The sequence below is a fragment of the Eretmochelys imbricata genome, chromosome 27 (genome assembly GCF_965152235.1).
Source record: "Eretmochelys imbricata isolate rEreImb1 chromosome 27, rEreImb1.hap1, whole genome shotgun sequence".
NCBI lineage: Eukaryota > Metazoa > Chordata > Testudines > Cheloniidae > Eretmochelys > Eretmochelys imbricata.
Genome location: NC_135598.1, coordinates 8,710,871 through 8,731,298, shown reverse-complemented (window position 1 = coordinate 8,731,298; position 20,428 = coordinate 8,710,871). Strand labels below are relative to the sequence as shown.

The following is a 20,428-nucleotide window of genomic DNA, read 5'->3' as shown; positions in this document are numbered from 1 at the left end:
GCAGCGGCTGGGCCAAGTGCGGGGCAGCTGCAGTTCTCTCCCTAGACCCGAAGGGGATGGATCTGAGCGAGCTTCTGGGCCAAGCAGCTTTCCAAGCATCGCCCTCACCAGCAGCCTCTGCTCTCGAGCGAGGGGCAGAGAAGTGGCTTCCTGCTGGGAAAGTATCCCCATGGCTGTAGGGCAGCCCGAGGGCTCAAGGCAGTTAGCCAGCCAGGCAGACACACTGCTAGACCCCTTCTCCGCAGGACAATTCCCCTCTCCTCTTCCTGCTGGAGAAGGGGTCAAGCGCCATCAATTGGCTCAGTAACAGGGTCCTGGAGCCCTTCACCTCTAGGTTGAGGCTGATGGGTTCTTGCAAAACTTCTGCCAAGCCACGGCTGGCCAGTGGCCTGGAGCGAACTCAGGGAAGTACGAGGTCTCCGTGCAGAACCCACAGCACCTGCTTCCCAATAGCAGCAGCCCCATGCTGATGGGCTTTGGCTAAGAGCTGGATGGGCCCAGCCAAGGTTTGCATTGGGCCCCACGCATGCTCTATGTGGTCTGCGGCCTGATGCCGCTCTCCTCCAGGGCTGGTTTTTCCATCTGTGCTACAATTAGTTGGTTAAGAAAGTTGTGGCCCGTATGGGGTCAAGGAGGTGTGACCCCCTCCTACACACTAGGCACGGAGCAGGCAGAGCCCATCTCTGTCACCTGCCCGAGATGGCACAAACGTGCCCATTCAATGCAGTACCAAGCTGTTACCCCCCACCCCTCTCTACAGCAGGGGGGGCACCATGCACCACAGCTCCAAAGACATGGCTGGAAGCAGTCTGCTCTGTGCTTCACCCCCCCACCTTCCCCCCCCGTGCCAGTATCTACACTGGGGGGGGTCCAACGGTGTCCCCCTGATATGAGGACATTGTTCAAGTCCTGCACCCTGCTCTCCGGAAGCCTAGCCCCCTCCAAGCAGGCAGCTTGCCTTCCCAACAGAACAGCAAGGCAAGGCAGTCAATCGAAGGCCAGGGCAGTTCAACCCACAGAGGAGGGTCCTGTGTGCTCGAGCCTGCACGAAACCCCTGCTCTGCCTCACCGCCGGGCACCAGGCTGCAGCCAAACAAACCCACCAATGCAGACACTTTTGATGGTTAAAAAAATTTTGGGTTTTATTGTTTTGCTAAACAATACTAAAAAAATTTCCATTTTTTTTTCTTTTAAAGGCAGGGCTTGAATTATTTAATTTTGATCCATTTATTTAAAAAAAAGGGAAGGGGGAAGATCATGGCAAAAAATAAAAAATAATCGCGAGACTTCCGTAGCTTAGCCGTACCCCTGCCTAGCTTGGGAAGAAGCCAGTTTCACCGGCTCCATAATCTGGCTTGCCGCCGAGCCGATGGCTACAGTCACCCATGCAGCATGCGATGCCAAATAGCTCGACGCATGAATGCCAGCTGGGTACGGTACAGGACAGGGGAAGGCAGCCCGGTGACTAAAGACTTTTAGGGTTGGGTTTGACAGAGTGACAAAAGCCCTCGTGCTCTCTTAGCAAATGGAGCACAGTGCAGCTCTCTGCATGGGCACTCGGACATATACAAACCGTGTCCCAGCTTGTAAGGATCCCAGACGCACGCACGCCTGGAGCGGAAAGGGGATCAAGCACAAACGGCCTGCTATCCAAGTTCATTTGGATAATTTTGACCTTGAAAAAGACAGAAGCCTACACACGAGCTAACACGCACGATAGTCGGTGGCGTGAGCCGACGCGATGCAAGAGAAAGCCACCGTGTCTCCGGATCTGCCAGCCCACTGAGGACAAGAGACGGCTTTGCTGTACCGTACTGTGGGAGGCAGGGAGGAGTAAATTAGCAGCACCATCCTGTGTTATTCCTAGCGCCTGTGTCTTCCCAGACCGGGCCAACTCGCCTTCAGCACAGGACAGTAAGAAAGCTGTCAGAAGAGGTTTACGATTTAGGGAGCACCACCACCTCCTGCCCTCCCAAATCCCCAGTCTTCGTGTGTGTGAACTCTCCAGAGTGTCACACGCAAAGCCACCAACTCTGCCAGGGCTGATTAGGGGTGGGGAGGGTTATTTGCCTTTTCTTTTTTTTGCCATGATCCCGGTGAAGAGAACTGCTAGAAGCAGAAAATATTTAAAGAACATTTTAATATATATATTCATATATATATTTAAAGATAAGAAAAATAATTCTAATTCAAGCCTTGCCCTGTGCAAACAAAATTAAAACGGGACCATGCCGGTGGCAGAAAGGCCCCGATTCAGTTAACACAGTCAGATTGTTATTTTTATTTTTAGCAGGGTATTGGGGGGAAGGGCAGATTCTCCTACGTCAAAGAAGGGAGGGGAGAATGGTGGACCCCCTTTACAAAAATAAAAGGGGGGGTGTTGTGTGGGGTGGCGGAAGAGGAAAGGAAGTCAAAAATAAAACTAACAAAGTCTGACTGTCCTAGGAGAAAACATGGCGGACAAAAAGAAAGGTTGTCAGTCAAGTAATGGATGATCTTTTAAATTATTCTCTTTTTTTGTTTTAAAGTCTAAAGTTTGGAAGTGGGGAGCTCCCCGTTAAAGAGCCCCCCGGAAATAAAATAGAACCCTGGCCCTCCCCCGCCCCGGCCTCCTTTGAAGAAATCCTGTCGGCTTCTGCTGGATCTTGGAAGAGTGCCCCCGGTGATCGGAAGGGGGCAGGACTCAGGATGACAGGGTTGCTTCCTTCTGTGTTTGCTGTGCTTGTGAACCTTGCATTACCTTTTGGCTTTCCACATCTCTAAAATGTTTCTCAACCTGGCCGAGGGGGGAAGAGAAAAAGGGAGAAGATGGATCAACATTGCTGAGTTTTAATTGTACAATTTCACATGGCGTGCGAACAGGGGTGACCGGGTCTCGTGGGTGCCAGGCGCATGCGAGAAAGTGGTCCATGGTGACCAGAAGCAATCGTTGCGACCAGTGGGATTTGCAGCAGCTGGGATGGGGATTACGGGCACATGCTCCACCTCCTCCACCCTGGTAGATGGAGACCGTCAATGGTTCAGCTAGAACTCAACAGCTGTATTTGTCCTACACGGTTTGCAAAGAGACACACTCAGACACAGGCAGTACGGAACGGCATACTCTTCCCCAGAGACTGGTCTATGTCCGGGGTTCTGAAACTTTTGGATTGGTGACCCCTTTCACAAGCCTCTGAGTGCAACCCCCCCTTATACATTAAAAACACTTTTTTATATATTTAACATCATTATAAATGCAGGAGGCAAAGCGGGGTTTGGGGTGGAGGCTGACAGCTCGTGACCCCCTGACGGGTCCCGACCCCCAGTTTGAGAACCCACGGTCTATGTGACCTGGGGTGGGCGCCAGAGAGATCACAACTCCCCAGTGGATAAAGCTTTAATATCAAACCCATAACTCCTTCCACAGTCTGACTGCTCCGTCAGTAAAACCGGGACAGGGACCGGACAGCAGAGTCCAGCCTTGGAAGTGGCTTGGCTCCATAGCGAGAGGTTCCACAGGAAACAGGTACAGGAGACACCAGGCCCCTTTAGTGGACCATTAGGAGACCCCTTTTAAACCATTTCCTGCTTGATTCAAAACCCTGCTGCAGGCACTGACTGGAACAAGAGTTGCAGCTACCCTTCGGACACAATGCACCGTTCCTCGTTGGGAGCAGACAGTACCGAGTGGGGGGAAGGGTTCTTCCACGTGACAATGATGGGGTCCCACAGGTACCTACGTGGGGGGGGATTCATCCTCCCTCTACTCACTATTTTGCGTACGTGACTCAGGGCACTTCCCTCCTTGCCTTTACAGTTTTCCACTTGGTACGGAGGAGCGATAACGACGTCTTCCATCACCACTATGTTCTTCTCTTGCCATTTACAGTCTTTAATGCTGGGAAAGGCAGAAACAGGGCAGGATTTTATTAATACCACCGTACACTCACCCCCACCCACAACTGCCCAGCAGCTCCGGAGCCATAACTCTCCTACTCCCACCCGCCTACCTCCCTTCTCATGTGGGTTTCAAAAGGGCCCCCACCCGTTCCCAACACTGGCTGTGGTAGCTCTGAAACCAGATCACTGCAGACAGGAGTGAGCCGCTGCCCCGTCCTGATGAACCAGCCTTGGGGGCGTGGCTGGGCCAGCACATCACTGAAGGCACAGCTGGTACCTCTAGGGAAGGATTACGGGAAGCAGCGTCCCGATGAGAGATCTGTCTAGCGGCAAGATTGACAGATCCAGAAGAGTACCCAGAAGTTACCTACTACAGGACAGGCTCAACAAAGAAAATAACAGAACACCACTAGCCATCACCTTCTGCCCCAACTAAAACCTCTCCTAGATCATCAAGGATCTACAACCTATCCTGAAGGACGACCTATCACTCTCACAGATCTTGGGAGACAGGCCAGTCCTTGCTTACAGACAGCCCCCCAACCTGAAGCAAATACTCACCAGCAACCACATACCACACAACAGAACCACTAACCCAGGAACCTATCCTTGCAGCAAAGCCCGTTGCCAACTGTGTCCACATATCTATTCAGGGGACACCATAGGGCCTAATCACATCAGCCACACTGTCAGAGGCTCGTTCACCTGCACATCTACCAATGGGATATATGCCATCATGTGCCAGCAATGCCCCTCTGCCATGTACATTGGCCAAACTGGACAGTCTCTACGTAAAAGAATAAATGGACACAAATCAGACGTCCAGAATTATAACATTCAAAAACCAGTCGGAGAACATTTCAGTCTCTCTGGCCACTTGATTACAGACCTAAAAGTGGCAATTCAACAAAAAAAATTCAGAAACAGACTCCAACGAGAGACTGCTGAATTGGGATTAATTTGCAAACTGGACACCATTAAATCAGGCTTGAATAAAGACTGGGAGTGGATGTGTCATTACACAATGTTTATTTTTCCCCCCTACTGTTCCTCACACGTTCTTGTCAACTGCTGGAAATGGCCCACCTTGATTATCACTACAAAAGGTTTTCTCTCTCCCCTGCTGGTAATAGCTCACCTTACCTGATCACTCTCCTTACAGTCTGTATGGTAACACCCATTGTTTCATGTTCTCTGCGTATATAAAATCTCCCCACTGTATTTTCCACTGCACGCATCCAATGAAATGAGCTGTAGCCCTCGAAAGCTTATGCTCAAATAAGTTTGTTGGTCTCTAAAGTGCCACAAGTCCTCCTGTTCTTTTTGAGGATACAGACTAACACGGCTGCTACTCTGAAACACTCAGAGCCGTTGTTGTGGGCTTGGAGTTACGACATCGCCTCTCAGTTACAAGTCGCTCTGCCAGGTAGAGGTGCAAGCCCTCCGGGAAGGGAGCATGCTCAGGGCGCGCTGAGGAACTGCAGATCTGATTGCGTTCTGAAGTGCGGGAGCTCTCCCATGTACCTGTAACACTAGACTGTGCCTTGGGCTGGCACATTGGCTAATCAAACCCCTTGCACTTCAGTCCAACTGCTCACAAGGCCACGGGCTGCCACAGGCCAGGGAGAGGGTTGAAATGGCACAGCTCCAGCTGTAATTTGAGGAAGCTAGGCAGGGTTGAGACTCTCCGTCCCATGGGGCCATTTCCACCCACACTACATAGTGAGCTGAAGTGTGGCCTAGAGGAGCAGTTGGCAGCTTGGCCAGTCCAGCTGCAGCAGACCAGGGCCCATGGAAGGCCGGACAGCGCACATAGCAATGAGGGAGGGCAGCAATCACGGACACGGGGCCAACCCAGAGGAGCCTGGAGGTCTTGTTACACGTATGGGTAGTTGGGAGTGACTAGACAGACCACCAGCGAGAGGGAAGCTCTCGGAATCCGTCCCAGGAAGAGTTACCCCGCCTGCTAGAGAACACAGGCACACGCACGTATCTGAGGGTGAAGGAAACAAAGACCTCCCAGCCACCCTCCCGCAGCCAACTTACGTCTTATGTATAGTCTGGAAAAGCTGCTGTCCCTCCAGAGAGACACCAGCACTAATTGCATACGCCTGGCTCATCTTCTCTTCCTTCTCTGTCCGTGCTTTGTTGGCAAGCTGCAGGGAGGGAAACAAAGACCCGGAGCGTTATTGATTTTTGACCACAAAACAGCAGCGTCCCGAGTGGGAGAGAGGGAGCGGCAAAGAGAAATTAAGACTGGCTGGCCTGCATTTGACAGAGGTGCATCCTGCTGGTGAAATGGTTTGCATAAAGGCAACCGGCTCCAGAAATAACCTGGTACATGCCTTACTGAAGTAAACACAGGGGAAATTAAACTGAGCAACAGCGGGGCTCCAGCAGAAAGACTTCAGGACCACGCTAGTGCAAGCAACAATGCTCCAGCCCAGAGCTCAGATACGCACTGGACTCCTGAGTGGTCAGAGTACAGAGCTCACTTAGCTTGTAAGATCTCTGGGGCAGGGACTGTCTCCTCTCATGCAGCTGGCATATCTGAAGCACCATGCACTCCTCCCTTGATTCAGCCCCACTACGAATAGTTCTGACTATTCAAAGGAGATGTATTCCTAGCCAGGATCAGGGCCCCACGGGGCCGGGCACTGTGCAGCGCTAAAATAAGAGTCCCTGCCTTAAGGTGCTCAGAGTCTAGTAGCTTCTGTGCTGGGAAAAAAAAAACATTTTCATGGTAATTTTGCAAGCCTGAGTTACAGGTTCCCAGACACTGCCTGCCATCAGTACCGCACAGACCTGACAGGGAACCTCCAAGGGCAAGTCTCCCAGCCCATTCAGTGCTTGGCCTCTCAGAGGAGATGGCCAACAAACCCCACGCAAAACCATGACACAGATTCCTACCAACTAGGTATGGGACAGACTGCCAGCTCATTTAATGCAAGTCACAGAACAGCCAGGTATTAGCAGCTTGTTTGATCAGGGCTGGATTTGGACTTGTGAGACAGGCCGTTTCCACCACACAGAGAAAGCTTACTAGGAAAATGTGTATGATGCCTGTTTGCGTCAGGCACTACCGTGGAAGTTAGGTACTTTAAATGCTCATGCTATGCATGTTTCTCACATGTTTCTCTGCACTTCATGGTTTAGATCACAGGTTAAGTTCGTTTGATGGTAGCAAAAAAAACAGAGGATGCAAACAGACCTTTGCCCTTTTCATTCAAAGATCTCAAAGACCTTTATGTACCTAAGTTTAAAAAAAAAGTCTAGTCTTTTTAAGGTAGTTTTCGTAACCACATCTGCCCTGGAGTCCGCTGACAACTTTGGGGCTTTACAGTCACATTCTCCTATTTTGTGCCCCCTCGTTTCTGTGCAAAGCGCACACACGCAGGAAAAAAAAAAGAGATTATATACAAATGTGCTGTCAAATACACAGCAGCAGAATTGCCCATCTCCTAATCTCAGAATCGTGGTCATTTCAGGTATTAACAGCAGGTGGGTTATTGGGGTTATGAGGGCTTGTCTACACAGGGAATCGGAGCAGCGGAGTTATGTTGGAATAACTATCCCAACATAGCTACTTCAGGACACACACAACCCCACACACACTCTCTGTGGACTCTAGTCTAGAATCAGAGCAATTTTATTCTGGAATAGTTACTTCACTCACAAAACAGAGTAATTATTGTAGAATACAGTACCCACGGGGGGGGGGGGGGGTGTTACGCCACTGCATGGGGCTGAAGCCCAGGGCCCTGAGCCCTGCCACCCGGGACTGAAACCGAAGCCTGAGCAACTTAGCTTGGCGGGGCCCATTGCATGGGGTCCCAGGCAACTGCCCTGCTTGCCACCCCCTAACGCCAGGCCCGGCATTTATATGCAGAAAACAAGTTGTGGTGGCCCAGGTGGGCCATGGAGTTTGTATAGTATGTTGGAGGGGTGGGGGGGGGGGAGGTGGGGAGCCTCAGAAAGAAAAAGGGTGAGAACCTCTGTGCTATAGCCCCCACGAGAGGGATCCATTCCCAGCTCACAGAACAGGGACGACAGGGGTAAAATTAACAGACTGCCAGCAGAATGCAGATGCTTCTTTGCCATAAAGGAGAAAGCATCTCATGCCGGCTGATCCCTAGAAAACATCTTCTGTAGATACAGAGCCAACTCGCAAAACAGCCCGTCCCAGGGCACAGTCTTCCCGAATGCTCACACCAAATATCCCAAGGAAAGTCACCTTTGATTAGCTAGAAATGGCACATTTCACACAGCTGTGAGATGCATCATCAAGATTCTCTCCCCCACACCCCCTTCCCAGTATGAAAATCCTACGCACCACAGAGCAGAGGAACTTTGCTACAAACAATTCTCGACAATAGCAAAAGATCGATCTCCCCTCCACCCACAGAGAGAGAAAAAAATCTAGCCAAAAAGCAGCTGGTTGTGTCCTGTTTCAATGCTTAGGTGAATGAGACTTTTACTGAAGAACTGTGAAGCTGTAATACCAAAAGGGGATGGGGGGAATCCTGCTCTTGCTCATTAGCAATCCTTCTGGCTGCTGATTGATGGTTTAGTTAAAGATCACTCAGAGCTAATCTCACTTGGTAGCTGGATTACAAGACTCATTTCAACATAGTTTTCCGGTAATTTACAGTGGATAAAAGTCACCTAAACAACAACCATGTTTCTATATGGCTGCTGCAAAACACTGTTTCCCTGACTTGTGGGAGCAGGGATTTTTTGCCTGAGAAGGGTTGCTTTAACGGGTTTCTATAGCAAAGTATGGTTGGTTCACCTAGTTGTCAGCAGAGAGAATGCCCAGGGTGGTCACGGTTCTAGGAGCCGCTTAACTGCCTCAGTTAAACAGGGTGGCAGTTTGCATGGTCTTGCTCCCAGTGAAGGCTGGACCTGTAATGCATCCCCCTCTGTAGCTGAGAAACTGAGTTCATTCTTATTGTACACAACCAGCAGTTTATTCCCAGCTTCTTGTGTTTGACAAGACACTGAAGCGTTCAGCAGAAGACTCCTCTGCACTGAGAGAGCTGGATGCTCAGACAGGCTCTTTGTCCATTTGGGTGCTGACTTAACTCAAAACAGTGGCTACGTTGGATACACATTCCCTGTCCAGTGGCCTGGCATGTGAGAGATGCAGGAGAGACCAGTCAGGTCTTCGTGGGGACCCTGCCTTTGCAAGAAATTACACTGTAGGGAGCAAATCTCCTCCGTGAGGGAGTGTTAGTGCATTCTACACAGCAGCCCACCGCGTCAAAACCAAGCGGCCAGTCACACGCACTGCCAGACGGAGGGGGGGAATGCCTCCGCTGGCCGAGAGCTCATATCACTGTCTTCACATAACTAGACCCCCAGCCAGGAACATAAACACAGTAAACCAAAGCAAAGCACATCTAAGACTTGCAGACAACATCCAAAGAATGCTTTAGGGATTCCTCCCCCCCTAAATTAAACAGCGCTTTAGTCCACCTACAAATAAGGAGGGATCAAGGGGAAACCCCTAGGATTCCAGCCCTCAGCCTCTGACCAGAACAATGTACTTAGTCACCTGCTGAAGAATGAAACTAAGGGTAACAAACTCACATTTACTGGTGTTCATTAATCCCACATATCAAGCTCCTAATCTGAAGGGTCCTTACAGAAGCAAAAGAGCTCATAGGATGTGCTCTATTACTTACCACTGCTACCTACAGAAGAGAAAAATTAACTGCATCTGCAAAAGCCTAGTTCACACGGTTTCCAATTCAAGCATTCAAAGCAGTTTCACTGTCAAATATACTCGGCCGTTCCAGCTCCCCCAGTCTCCAAAGAGCATCTGAACTTGCTGCTATGAGCCTATTAAGCAGATTCAGCTATACACCTTGTGCAAGAGCTCTGTGAATGGATGAGTCACTTCCCTTCCCTATTCACAGATATATGAATGGTATGAATACGTGCAAGCCTAAAAGAAAGCCACCGAGTTCCAATAAGCTGCCTAGTCACATTCCTCAGTCCCCCCCTCCCCTGAGACTCCTCACCCCCCAGGTACTAAATGGCAGCTAAGTTAATTAGACAAATAGACCTGTTGCCCTCTTATCCCAAGAGGGCCACTCCCAGTTCAGAACCATACAGATGCAGAGTGACATCTCATCACACAGGCTGAACAAGCTCACCTTAGTAATGGTGTCAGTATAAACCAGCAGTCTAGTTACAACAAGGTGAGGCAGACGCCGATCTCTAGCCAGCCTTTTACTGAAGTGGGCTTAGTTGTTTGCAGCCATGTCTCAGGCCCCAGGAGCACAGTCCCTGTGGCATCCTCTCTACAGAGCTGTGCAGCCAGGGAAAAGGGTTCTAGGAGGTAGAGGCAATTTACTGGTTGTACGCAGCTGAACGCAGGGCTTACAGCAACAAAGCGGTTGACAAGCCCCAGAGCCATCTATGTTACAGCCTCCCTTCAAACCACTGTTAATTTCTGGTGGAAACACTACAGCCAATAAGTCTCCATCCAGCCCATGCATAGGACATCTTGTGGCTACCTTCAAGTGTTAGTCTAGCTCCTTAAACTCATTTTTTGAGCCTTCAGCTTCCTAAGTGGACTGCCAGCTCCCGGCTTGAACACACCAGTGAAATTAACACTAAATTAGTCAAAGGACGACATTCGCACCCGGGGAAATAATGTTTGTTTCACAGTTCTCCTTTCTCCAACTCCTTTACTTTGCTCCCAAGGCCATAGATTGAAGAGTCCTCAGTTCAGATCCTTTCCAGAACATCTCCCTGGTTTGCCCACCACTGCAACTGCAAAATTGTCTTCGTTCAGCCACATCTTGACCAAACATCCTCATCATCTACCCTTCTTAATGCTTGGCTATTCCTGTTATAATCTTTTACAGCCAGGTCCTGTGGGCATCACAAATACCATAGTTCGACTTTCACCGCAGGATGCATAAACATATCACCCTCTCTCCATCCTGCCTTCTAGCAGCACATCCATTTACCAGTCCTATTCACAAGCGCTGCCTCCTGGTTTTCAAGTTTCACATTAACTAAATTCCTCTCTCCACTTTCCCTGCTTGCTCACCTCCCCTTCCCAGGGCTCTTTTATTTGTGCTGGATCCGGGATTTCTTCTCCATGCTGCCACATCCACCTGCGACCAAATCTCCAACATTCGCTCCCCGTCCCTCATTCTTCCATTCACACCTAGGACTAGTGTAGACAAATACTTTCTTTGCTGTTTTAAATGGCAGCTCTCTATTTCCATCTTCATACATCATCCCCCGCCCCCATATAAAATCTGTACTCCGTTAAAAATGCTACTAAAGGGATGTAGAGAAACTCTTAACTTCCTCTGACACTCCAGCTAGCAGTTTGCACCACTTCCCAGTCCTGAAGCATCCAGACAACAGCCTACACAGTCGCCCTTGGAAGAGGAGTTCTGTAAATGCAAGAGGTATAAAATGCTGCAGTCGTCTCAATCAGGCAAAGACCATATTTTAATTATGGGAACACAGACAGATTTCTGGACACTTGAATTGCCAGCGGAAGTACAATTTGATTTGGGTTTCTTGCACTGAAGAATTTCTATAGAGCCTTCCTGCCAGCAAAATAACTAACCAAGTGCTTTTAATTGAATAAGTTTGTTGGTTAATACACTATTAAATGTGCTATGCATACAGTGATCCCCCCATAGCCAAGTAAGGACCTGTAACATCTATTACACCTAAGTAGTAGCATTTACAGTTACAGCAGGTGATGCAGCTACAAGGTGTAATTAAGTTTCTGCAGTAATTGGGTCATTTGATACCTTGGTCAACACGATAATCCATCAATAAGCAAAAGGAAACTAACATAAGCCACAGACAATGCCACAAAAGGAGTATACTTGTGTTTAGGGACAAAGCCTGTGGTTCCTAGGTATCGTGTCATGTTACCTTACTGTGGATGGCTTCTATAGTGAACGTTTAATGCTATACTGGGAACTCCACCCACCACAAATACTACCTTGTCTGTTAGCAATTACCACCACCTGGGTAGATTTTTCCCCCTCTCCCACCCACCCCTAAAAACTTCCTTAAAAATGGCAGCCACACCCTGTTTAAGATTGCTTCTCTCAACTGCATTTCCTGCCCTGAAACCTCCCTCCACTTTAAAATGAATCAAATAAAGCCAAATCCAAAATTTATCTATACCTTGAAGCTTCCAAATCTCTAATTTTGACCGCTTGCCCTCCGATTTTAACTCGGAAGAATGCTAACCCCCAAAAGGCCCATCAAGCTGAGGCAGCCCTGCCAGAAACTGTGTCCATTCCCTCCCTCACTAAGATTACAGGCGAGTCTCATTTTACGCTGGGGTTACAGTCTGCAGTCAGTGCGTAAAGCGAAAATCGCGTATGGTCAAAATTACATTGAGTGTAACGGCAGGCGGAATCGCCCGCACTACAGGTACAGTATCTAAATTGTTATTTTTCTCTCTCTTGTTTTTGCCGACCACGGAAAGCTGAATTCGCACATGTTAAATGCGCGTAAGATGAGACTCGCCTGTACACTGAAATGCAGCTGAAGGATGTATTTGTCTACCATGCAGTTACGGGCTAAAGCCTTTCTCCAACGCTCCAGGGTGCCATTAGAAGACCAGCACCGATCATGCAAAACCCTAACTAAGCTACACCTTCCCTACACCGCTCTGTTTCCCCAGCCCAGTTGGCTGGGGCATTTAGCACAAGGCATCCAACTTATCTGACTGCACCGGATCATTTCCCTTTCCATTTCTCAGACAGTACCTCTTGAAAACCAGAAATGATCTATTTTAGAGGGGAAGTTACATTCAAGTTACACACAGATCCCCGAGATACAACTGACACTCCGTGTCTTTCAAGGCTTCTGGGCCTTCCCTCCATAGGAACTCTGACCTGCTCACAAGAGCGCGAAAATGCCAATTGATGGGAATCCATTGGAGACTGAATAAAGCAAGGGCACATGACAAACATGGGCTGGAAGGGTGACTGCTTAAGTGTTAACCTGCCCATAGCCACTTCTGTCCATTAGCATCACCTCCAAAATGGGAAACAAATACAAGCGGTTTTGACCTGTGATTTTGTAGCCAGTAATGTCAGTTCTTGACCATACCACCTGCCAAAGAAAACCTGGGTGCTGCAGGTAGCAGTGATGGGAGACTCAGCCGACGGCAAGCTCTGTGAGCAAGGAATGCACTACCCTGTATTAGCATTGCAAGGAGACAGCACTATGAAGCAAGCTACTTTTTGGCCGAGAGATCCTGACCACTTGTGGTCACTGAAGAGCCGGCTGCACTTTTACATAAGACTATGGGTGTTAGCCCTAGTGTCCTGGCTAAATTCCAGCTCAGGTGATTGTAATCCACCTACCTAGATTTCCACTGCACTTAGACACAGGAAAGTTACTCTTCACTTCCCGCTGTGACTTTCTACTGCTGAAATACTGGGGCTTCAGCAGGAAACAGAGGGTTCCACACAGCTGCAGTTTTTCTAGAAGAAATGCTAACTGAACTTAAAACATTAGATAGTCATTGAGGTATTGAACACAGGAAGCCTTCGGTCACTGCCACTTCACACACCTTTAACATTCAGATGCCAGCTTGCCATTATTAGGCCTGGTCTACACTTAAAAGTTAGGTGGAAGTAGTTACAGCATTCAGGATCTGAAAAATCCATACCCAAACACCGTAGCTATGTAGACCTAACCTCCAACATAGATGCAGCTAGGTGGATGGTAAGAATGCTTCTGTCAACATAGCTACAGTTGCTCAGGGAGGTGGGTGCTCCTACAGCAACAGAAAAACCTCCTCTGCATAGTGGAAAGGTTTACACTGTAGGTGTTACAGCGGCTTAGTACAGCTGTGCCGCTGTGGTGTCCATGATGTATACACGGCCTTAGGATCATAGGTCCGTGTATCCTATAAGCCTTGCTTGAGTCCAGTCACAACACAGCAAAACCCTGACTGACTGAGTGGGGTCTTACGGTGCAGAGTGGACTATACCGTGGTCCCAAATTGCACCTACAGCAGTTTAGACGCCAAGGTTGTGGCACGCTTCAGGATAGTTAAGACACAGAGCCAGTCTCCATGACAAGGCCATGTTGAAATCACGTCCAAAAGCCCCCTGGATTTTGACACTGTAAACAGGACCAAAAAGTGTACACATACCGTACTAACCTAGACAAGCCTGGTGATCAGCACTAAAATCAGGTATGCACTGGCTGAACAGCAAGTTGGACCCAGACAAAAAAAGTTGGTCTCGTCAGTTTCCTTGTAAAATACATTAAGCAGAAGAAATGGCCAATAACCCATTCCTCCTCTAGCTCCATTCAGCCAGGTATGCTCCATACCATGCTTCGGCAAAACACATGCAGCTAATTAAGCATGGCCACAAGATTCCAGACCATCACATTTTCATCTGCACAATGAAGAATTCAGTTGTCCATGGACTAGTCACCTTGGAAAACCCCCCTCCACATTCTCTACCTTAGGCCTGAATGATGACCGCTAAGTATAAAGATGGACAGACTGCCCATTAACATAGAAACATTAAAGCACTTCTAAGTGCTTCACAGTATGTGGGGAACCAGAATAGCAACCTGCACATGAATATTTTGATTTAAATTCATAAAAGCAATGTCAGCTAAGCAAACATTGGGCAAAGTATGGTATTTTAACAGTAAGAAATGCAACTGATCTGCAACTCTTCCTGTCAATCAAATCAAGTGTAAATCCATGAGCACACAAAAGGATAAAGGGTCCTTACCTTGCTAACATTGAGTGATGCTAAAGGAGGAGGGGTTTCCGTGCGATCATTAATTATTTCCACTTCTGAAACATACTGTAAGTTTACGAGCAGGATATCTGCATGGTTGGGCTTTCCACTGGAAGAGGGACATTCTGGAGGAAAACAGCATTAAGGAAAACAAATCCAGGCAGACACACTTAACAAGTCTAAAAAGACAACTGGTAAGGAGGGCTATTTGATGGAGTTTAGAGAACAAGTCAATAGAAGAGTCAGATTTTCAGCATATAAATTCTTCTACCATACTAAACCCTGTAACAATGGAACGATTGGTCAGCAGTAGAAACCAGAAACAGTGCTAGCAACAACTACTTAAACTCAGCTGCTGCCAGCATGGCTTCCCTGACCATGGGACAGGATCTTTTTCTTTTGCTAATAATTGTTATAACTACATTGTAGAGAACCTAGGATGCTGTGTGATCTACAGCATGCTTTTCAGGGGTACATACAACCGTGCCCATTCTAGTCAAGGAAGCTTAGAGGGGTTTATGTTATGGTTTTGATGGTGGTGCGGAGAAGGCATTGCTGATCAGCACAGATGTCAATAAACCTTTGCTTATTTACATGGAGAAATTGACCAAAATAAGCCACTGCGGAATAAGATACTCCAAAATAACTCTCTGTGTGGGGCACTCATTCTGGAGTAAGAGTGTGTGCATGGGTAGTTATTGCAGGATAGCTACTGCACTTTAATTTCATGTTCTACCTTATTCCAGAATTACTTCCCCATGTAGGCAAACCTTAACAGACACACACTAGGTCTAAAGTCTCTACCAAGAACATTACCTTACTGCAGATGCCACCTGAACACAAGTTACTCTAGTCATGCTTTCACCCACATAATAATCAGGTGACAAGCTCTAAAGATTCATAGAACAGACTTTCCCATTCATTACCATATTTTCGATAACATAAACCTTACATGCATTTGAGGTAGTTTGACACTTCTAGAATGACAGAAAAGTGTAAATTAGCCATCAGTTTACCACCCCCAGAAAAATCTTTATAGAACTGACATTAATTCCTGCGCAATCTGTTCCCGATGAAGAGGGATAGTTAGTCCTCCTCTCCTTCATCTGTCTGCTAGAGTAAGCAGAGAAGAACATATCAAGGCGAGAGAGAGATGGTGGGTTTATTAGCATGAGGAGACTGTATTAGACATATGGCTCTGTACACTGCCTCTCCACTTCTAGGAGAGGAGGGAGACTGGTCTCATCCATATAAATGAGGCACACCTGCAGCTTAAAAGCAGAGAACAATCAGATCTCCCTCCCACCAGACAAAGTTAACACTACAACTGATATGAAAACCTCACCTGCAGAAACTCATATAAAAAAGGAGAAACTTAGGGGAGAGAAAACTGGGGAAAATACATCACTCCCCAGAGCACTGTGTCCAGATCACATCCTTTTCTCTGGAAAGGGATCAAAACCTGGCCCGCAAGCTAGACCATCTGACCCTATTTCTCAGCCTCCCTTTGCTGTTAAACAGCCACATTCTCATCAAACCCAGATAGCACTGCCCCCTCCAGAAGGGGAGGAACCATTGTAACATCCCACAAAGCAACCTACTCAGATTGCCTCCGCTTCCTTTTGAAAGGTTCAAGCAGCACTCCCAAGGCCAGCTCAGACACTGCCCTGACACTGGCTAGCAGTGCCCGGAGGCGGGGAGGCTGGAGACAGAGCTCGTACAGGCAGTGGTATGGACTTTGATTCTGGAGTTTCTCTCTCACACAGACCTTGGGGCACCCTGCAAGGCCTTTCCTGAGCATGTGGCGAGAGGCCTGCATGGCCTGTTGTAGACTAACCTTTTCAGTGTGTCCAGAGACTCACGATAGGCTCATGTATTGCCAGGATCTCCATTCCCGGCTTCTACCTCTATATAGCCAGCAGTGGGCCACACAGAGAAGCAAGCACATATCACTCTTTCCCCAAGCAACCTACCCACAGCATCTACCTCTCACCCTTAAATCCGCCCCCCCTCCCGCACACACACACACACGTGTCCCAAGGCAAGATCAAACACCCCCCCCAGCTCCATTTTCCCTCCAAAGCCGGCCAGCATCCACTCCGGCCTCTTCTCCCCCCTACTACAGTGCCCAAGGTAGATCAGACACAGCCCCCCCCCCGCCCCGTGCAACCCCCCGGCTAGATCACAGCCCCGCCCCACACGCCGGCCCCCCAGCGCTGCTCTCCCCGCTCCGCCAGGCGGCTCCCAGGCTGCAGCAGAGCCCCCCCGGCCACAGAGCCCCCCAAACGGTGACCCCCACCTGAGCAGGATCGTTCCCGCCCCATCCAGGCCCGCTCCCAGCCCCGGGCTCTCCCCCACCCCCGCGGCGGGCGCCAGGCCCACAGGCTTCCCCTCCCCGGCCCCTGGGCGCCGCAGGGCACCTGCCCCGGCCCCAGCTCTCCCCTCGGCCCGGCCCCGGCCCCGGCCCTCCCCGCTCCCCTCGGCCCGGCCCCGGCCCCGGCCCCAGCCCCGGCTCTCCCCGCTCCCCTCGGCCCGGCCCCGGCCCCGGCTCTCCCCGCTCCCCTCGGCCCGGCCCCGGCTCTCCCCGCTCCCCTCGGCCCGGCCCGGCCCCGGCTCTCCCCGCTCCCCTCGGCCCGGCCCGGCCCCGGCTCTCCCCGCTCCCCTCGGCCCGGCCCGGCCCCGGCTCTCCCCGCTCCCCTCGGCCCGGCCCGGCCCCGGCTCTCCCCGCTCCCCTCGGCCCGGCCCGGCCCCGGCTCTCCCCGCTCCCCTCGGCCCGGCCCGGGTCGGATACTGAGCGCCAGCATCTTGCTGGGGTAGTCGAAGGCCACCACCTCGCCCTGCAGCCGCTGCTCCTGGCAGGTCCGGCACGACACCTGGCTCCCCACACTGAAGTACTCGCCCGGGGCCGCCATCTTGTCTCAGCAGCGGCCGCCGCGGCTCGGCTCGGCTCAGCCACCCAGCCACAGGGAGCCCCACGCCAGGCACGGGGGGGCGGGGCCACGGCCGGGGAGCGGAGGGGGCGCTGCCGCGTCGCCCCGCGCGGCGTCTGGCGTCACGACGCAAGGAGGCGGGGGTCTGGGAAGAGGAGGAGAGGGGCGGGGCCCGAGACGCCGCAGGCGGGGAGGGGCGGGGCCAGCTGGGCGAGGTGGAAGTGTGACCTGTGGGTAGGCGTGGTCAGGAGGAGTGGGTGGGGCCATCTGGAGCGGGGAGGCGGGACCAACCGTGCAAGGTGGGATTGTGTGACCTTGGGAAGGGCTTTCTGTGCAGTTTAGGATGCAGCAAAGGTTCCATACTCGTCCACCCAATATATACACACACACATAAACCCCTCCTTACAGAAATGCATATATTATATATATATATATATATATATATACACACAGACACCCTTACAGAAATGCATATATTATATATATATATATATATATATATACACAGACACCTTTACAGAAATGCATATCTTTTATATATATACACACACACACACACACCCCTCCTTACAGAAATGCATATATTATATATATAAACACACACACACCCTTACAGAAATGCATATATTATATATATATATATATATACACACACACACACCCTTACAGAAATGCTGCATTAAATAAATCCTAAAGTGGGTCCATGCAAATTAACAATGATAAAAAATAAATCTTGCATTTATTATTCACCACCTTTTCTGCAGTGCTCCAAAATGAGTCAAGCACTTTACCAACACATCAGCAGTCAGTTCCCCAGCCCAGAACGGCGTGCAGCCTAAACAGAGATGCCATTCAGACATCCTGCTATGTGGGATGCATGTGATACAAATAAAGGCCCCAATCCCTGCAAGGAGATTAGATCCCCACACTTGCGCAGATCTCACTTTAGGATCCAGGCTAAAGTTTCCTGTGTGGCATGTGTGCAAACAAACAAACAAGCCCACAATAAAAATGCCTCTCTGATCCTTAAAAAGACGCTATGATGCAGAATAAAACGATCAACTCCCACACAGTTTCCTTATCCCTGGTGAAGCACTTTGTACGTCATCATTCCAAAGTAGCCAAGTCTGCAGCAATCTGGGAGAAGCAAATTGCATCATGACAGGATGGGATCCCACCCCAAAATCAATTGTTTACTAGATTCTTGTGAAAGTCCCTTGAGGAAGCACCAGGCATCTTCCTTACTTTTCTGGAAAGGGTCAAGAAAGTGTTTTATTTATTCTCCCTTTGTATGCAGCGGTTTAGCAAAAAGAGGATTAGTTTGTTACCACTGATGAAATTAAAGATGACCTACAAAGATTTTTTGCTTTAAATCGGGTGTGTACTCATTTTTGCTTCTTAATCATGGAGAAAGGCAGCCTGAAAGGAACTCCTCCTCTGCCAGAAAGGATGGAAAGTTTACTCCCCTACCCCTCTTCCCTGTTTAGAGATATCAAATCTTGTCTAGTCCTCCAGTCATCCACAGAGTTTTCCAGGATAGGAAATACTTACATTTTGAACATAAAGAAGCAGCCAGGAAGACTTTTTTTGTAAAAAGAGGGGGAACCCCCCAAAACCTTCTTAAACATCCCAGTCCAGAGCAGCAAACAATGGCATAAACCTACTTCCCTCCCACCACTTTGCAGGTCACCTTTAAGAGTAAACTTCCCAGTGGGGCTACTATGCACTATAGCAATACATAAATAATAGCATAGACATGCACTTCACGCAAGGTTTCGTGAGCTGTAGTTCACAAAAGCTTATGCTCAAATAAATTTGTTAGTCTCTAAGGTGCCACAAGTCCTCCTTTTCTTTTTAAGGTTTCTAGTATCTCCCAGTGGTTTTACGTGACTATTAATATGCTGGTTACTTCCCCTTCCCAAAAAATCTTGTTTAGATTTAATTTACTGCTTTACTGGGTTTGTACCAGAGGTCAGTAATGTGTCCATGGTAAAAATTTTCAGGTCCGTGGTAATTTTTCAAGAAACATTGAATGACTCTGAATGACAACCCCCGTCCGTCTGTCCGTCCGTCGGTCACTAAGTATGGTAATTTTGTCAAGTGTCCGTCACGCAACATGGTGGTGCGATCCCCTGGTTTGAACAAGATGGAACTGAAGGCACATTGACTCAGGCACGGGAGTAACAGGAGGCTATATGGGATTGAGGGCCCAGGTTAGAGAATGAGATTATAAATGTGCGCAGGGTGACCAGATGTCCCAATTCTATAGGGACTGTCCCGATATTTGGGGCTTTGTCTTATAGAGGTACCTATTACCCCCCAGTCCCTGTCCCAATTTTTCACACTTGCTAGCTGGTCACTCTAAATGCAGGGGGTGCATGGTGTGGGTTTGGAGCTACAGGGGAGGAGGGAGGCTGGGAGTGGGGCACGGGAGGGATATAGCGGGTAGGGTTGGGGTGTAGGGAGGGAAACAGGGTGGAGAGGGGGGAGATTTGGGATACAGGTAGGAGTGGGGCATAAGGAGAAAGAGGTCAGTGGGATCTGCGCTAGTTTAGGGGATGCATCTGGAAGGAGGGGGGGGGCTACAAGGTGGGATGACTGCCGGGGGGGGGGGCTACAGGTGGAACTGGGGGGGGCAGGCGTTGGATTTGGGTCCAGGAGCTGACTTAGGGGGCGTGGGACGGGACATCCGGGGCACAGGAGGAGAGGACGAGGCGGAGGCGGGGGCGGAGGGGCGCGGCCGGCCACACAGCCGGGCCCCGGCGGGGGCAGAGAGCGCGCGTGGCGCACCCGCTGCGGCCCCGCCTCCTCCCCGTAGAACCCCGGCGGCCGCTGAGGCCTCTGGGA

The 20,428-nt window shown here is 49.7% G+C and overlaps 1 protein-coding gene across 2 annotated transcripts; it reads right to left on the bottom strand.

The window, feature by feature from the left end:
• Positions 1 to 1,115: 1,115 nt before the first annotated feature.
• On the bottom strand, positions 1,116 to 17,645 carry LSM12 (LSM12 homolog). 2 transcript variants are annotated; one of them, XM_077806439.1, is made up of 5 exons: positions 17,443 to 17,641; positions 14,643 to 14,776; positions 5,926 to 6,035; positions 3,751 to 3,877; positions 1,116 to 2,776 (listed from the first exon to the last, which is right to left on the bottom strand). In XM_077806439.1, the coding sequence occupies exons 1-5, from the start codon at positions 17,561 to 17,563 to the stop codon at positions 2,684 to 2,686; spliced, it is 585 nt and encodes a 194-aa protein (XP_077662565.1). In that variant the 5' UTR covers positions 17,564 to 17,641; the 3' UTR covers positions 1,116 to 2,683. The 2 variants fall into 2 exon arrangements, with proteins under 2 accessions (XP_077662565.1, XP_077662566.1); XM_077806440.1 differs by lacking the exon at positions 1,116 to 2,776 and adding an exon at positions 2,784 to 3,049 and having other exon boundaries at positions 17,443 to 17,645.
• Between the last annotated feature and the right edge of the window lie 2,783 nt (positions 17,646 to 20,428).

What these genes read in the sequence shown, in the direction of transcription:
- LSM12 (XM_077806439.1), bottom strand. Translation starts at nt 17,563, where the DNA reads ATGGCGGCCCCGGGCGAGTACTTCAGTGTGGGGAGCCAGGTGTCGTGC. An exon ending in CAGCAAGATGCTGGCGCTCA is followed by an intron (nt 14,777 to 17,442) that starts GTATCCGACCCG and finishes GTTTTCCTCCAG; the next exon opens with AATGTCCCTCTTCCAGTGGA. An exon ending in TTCCAGACTATACATAAGAC is followed by an intron (nt 3,878 to 5,925) that starts GTAAGTTGGCTG and finishes TGCCTTTCCCAG; the next exon opens with CATTAAAGACTGTAAATGGC.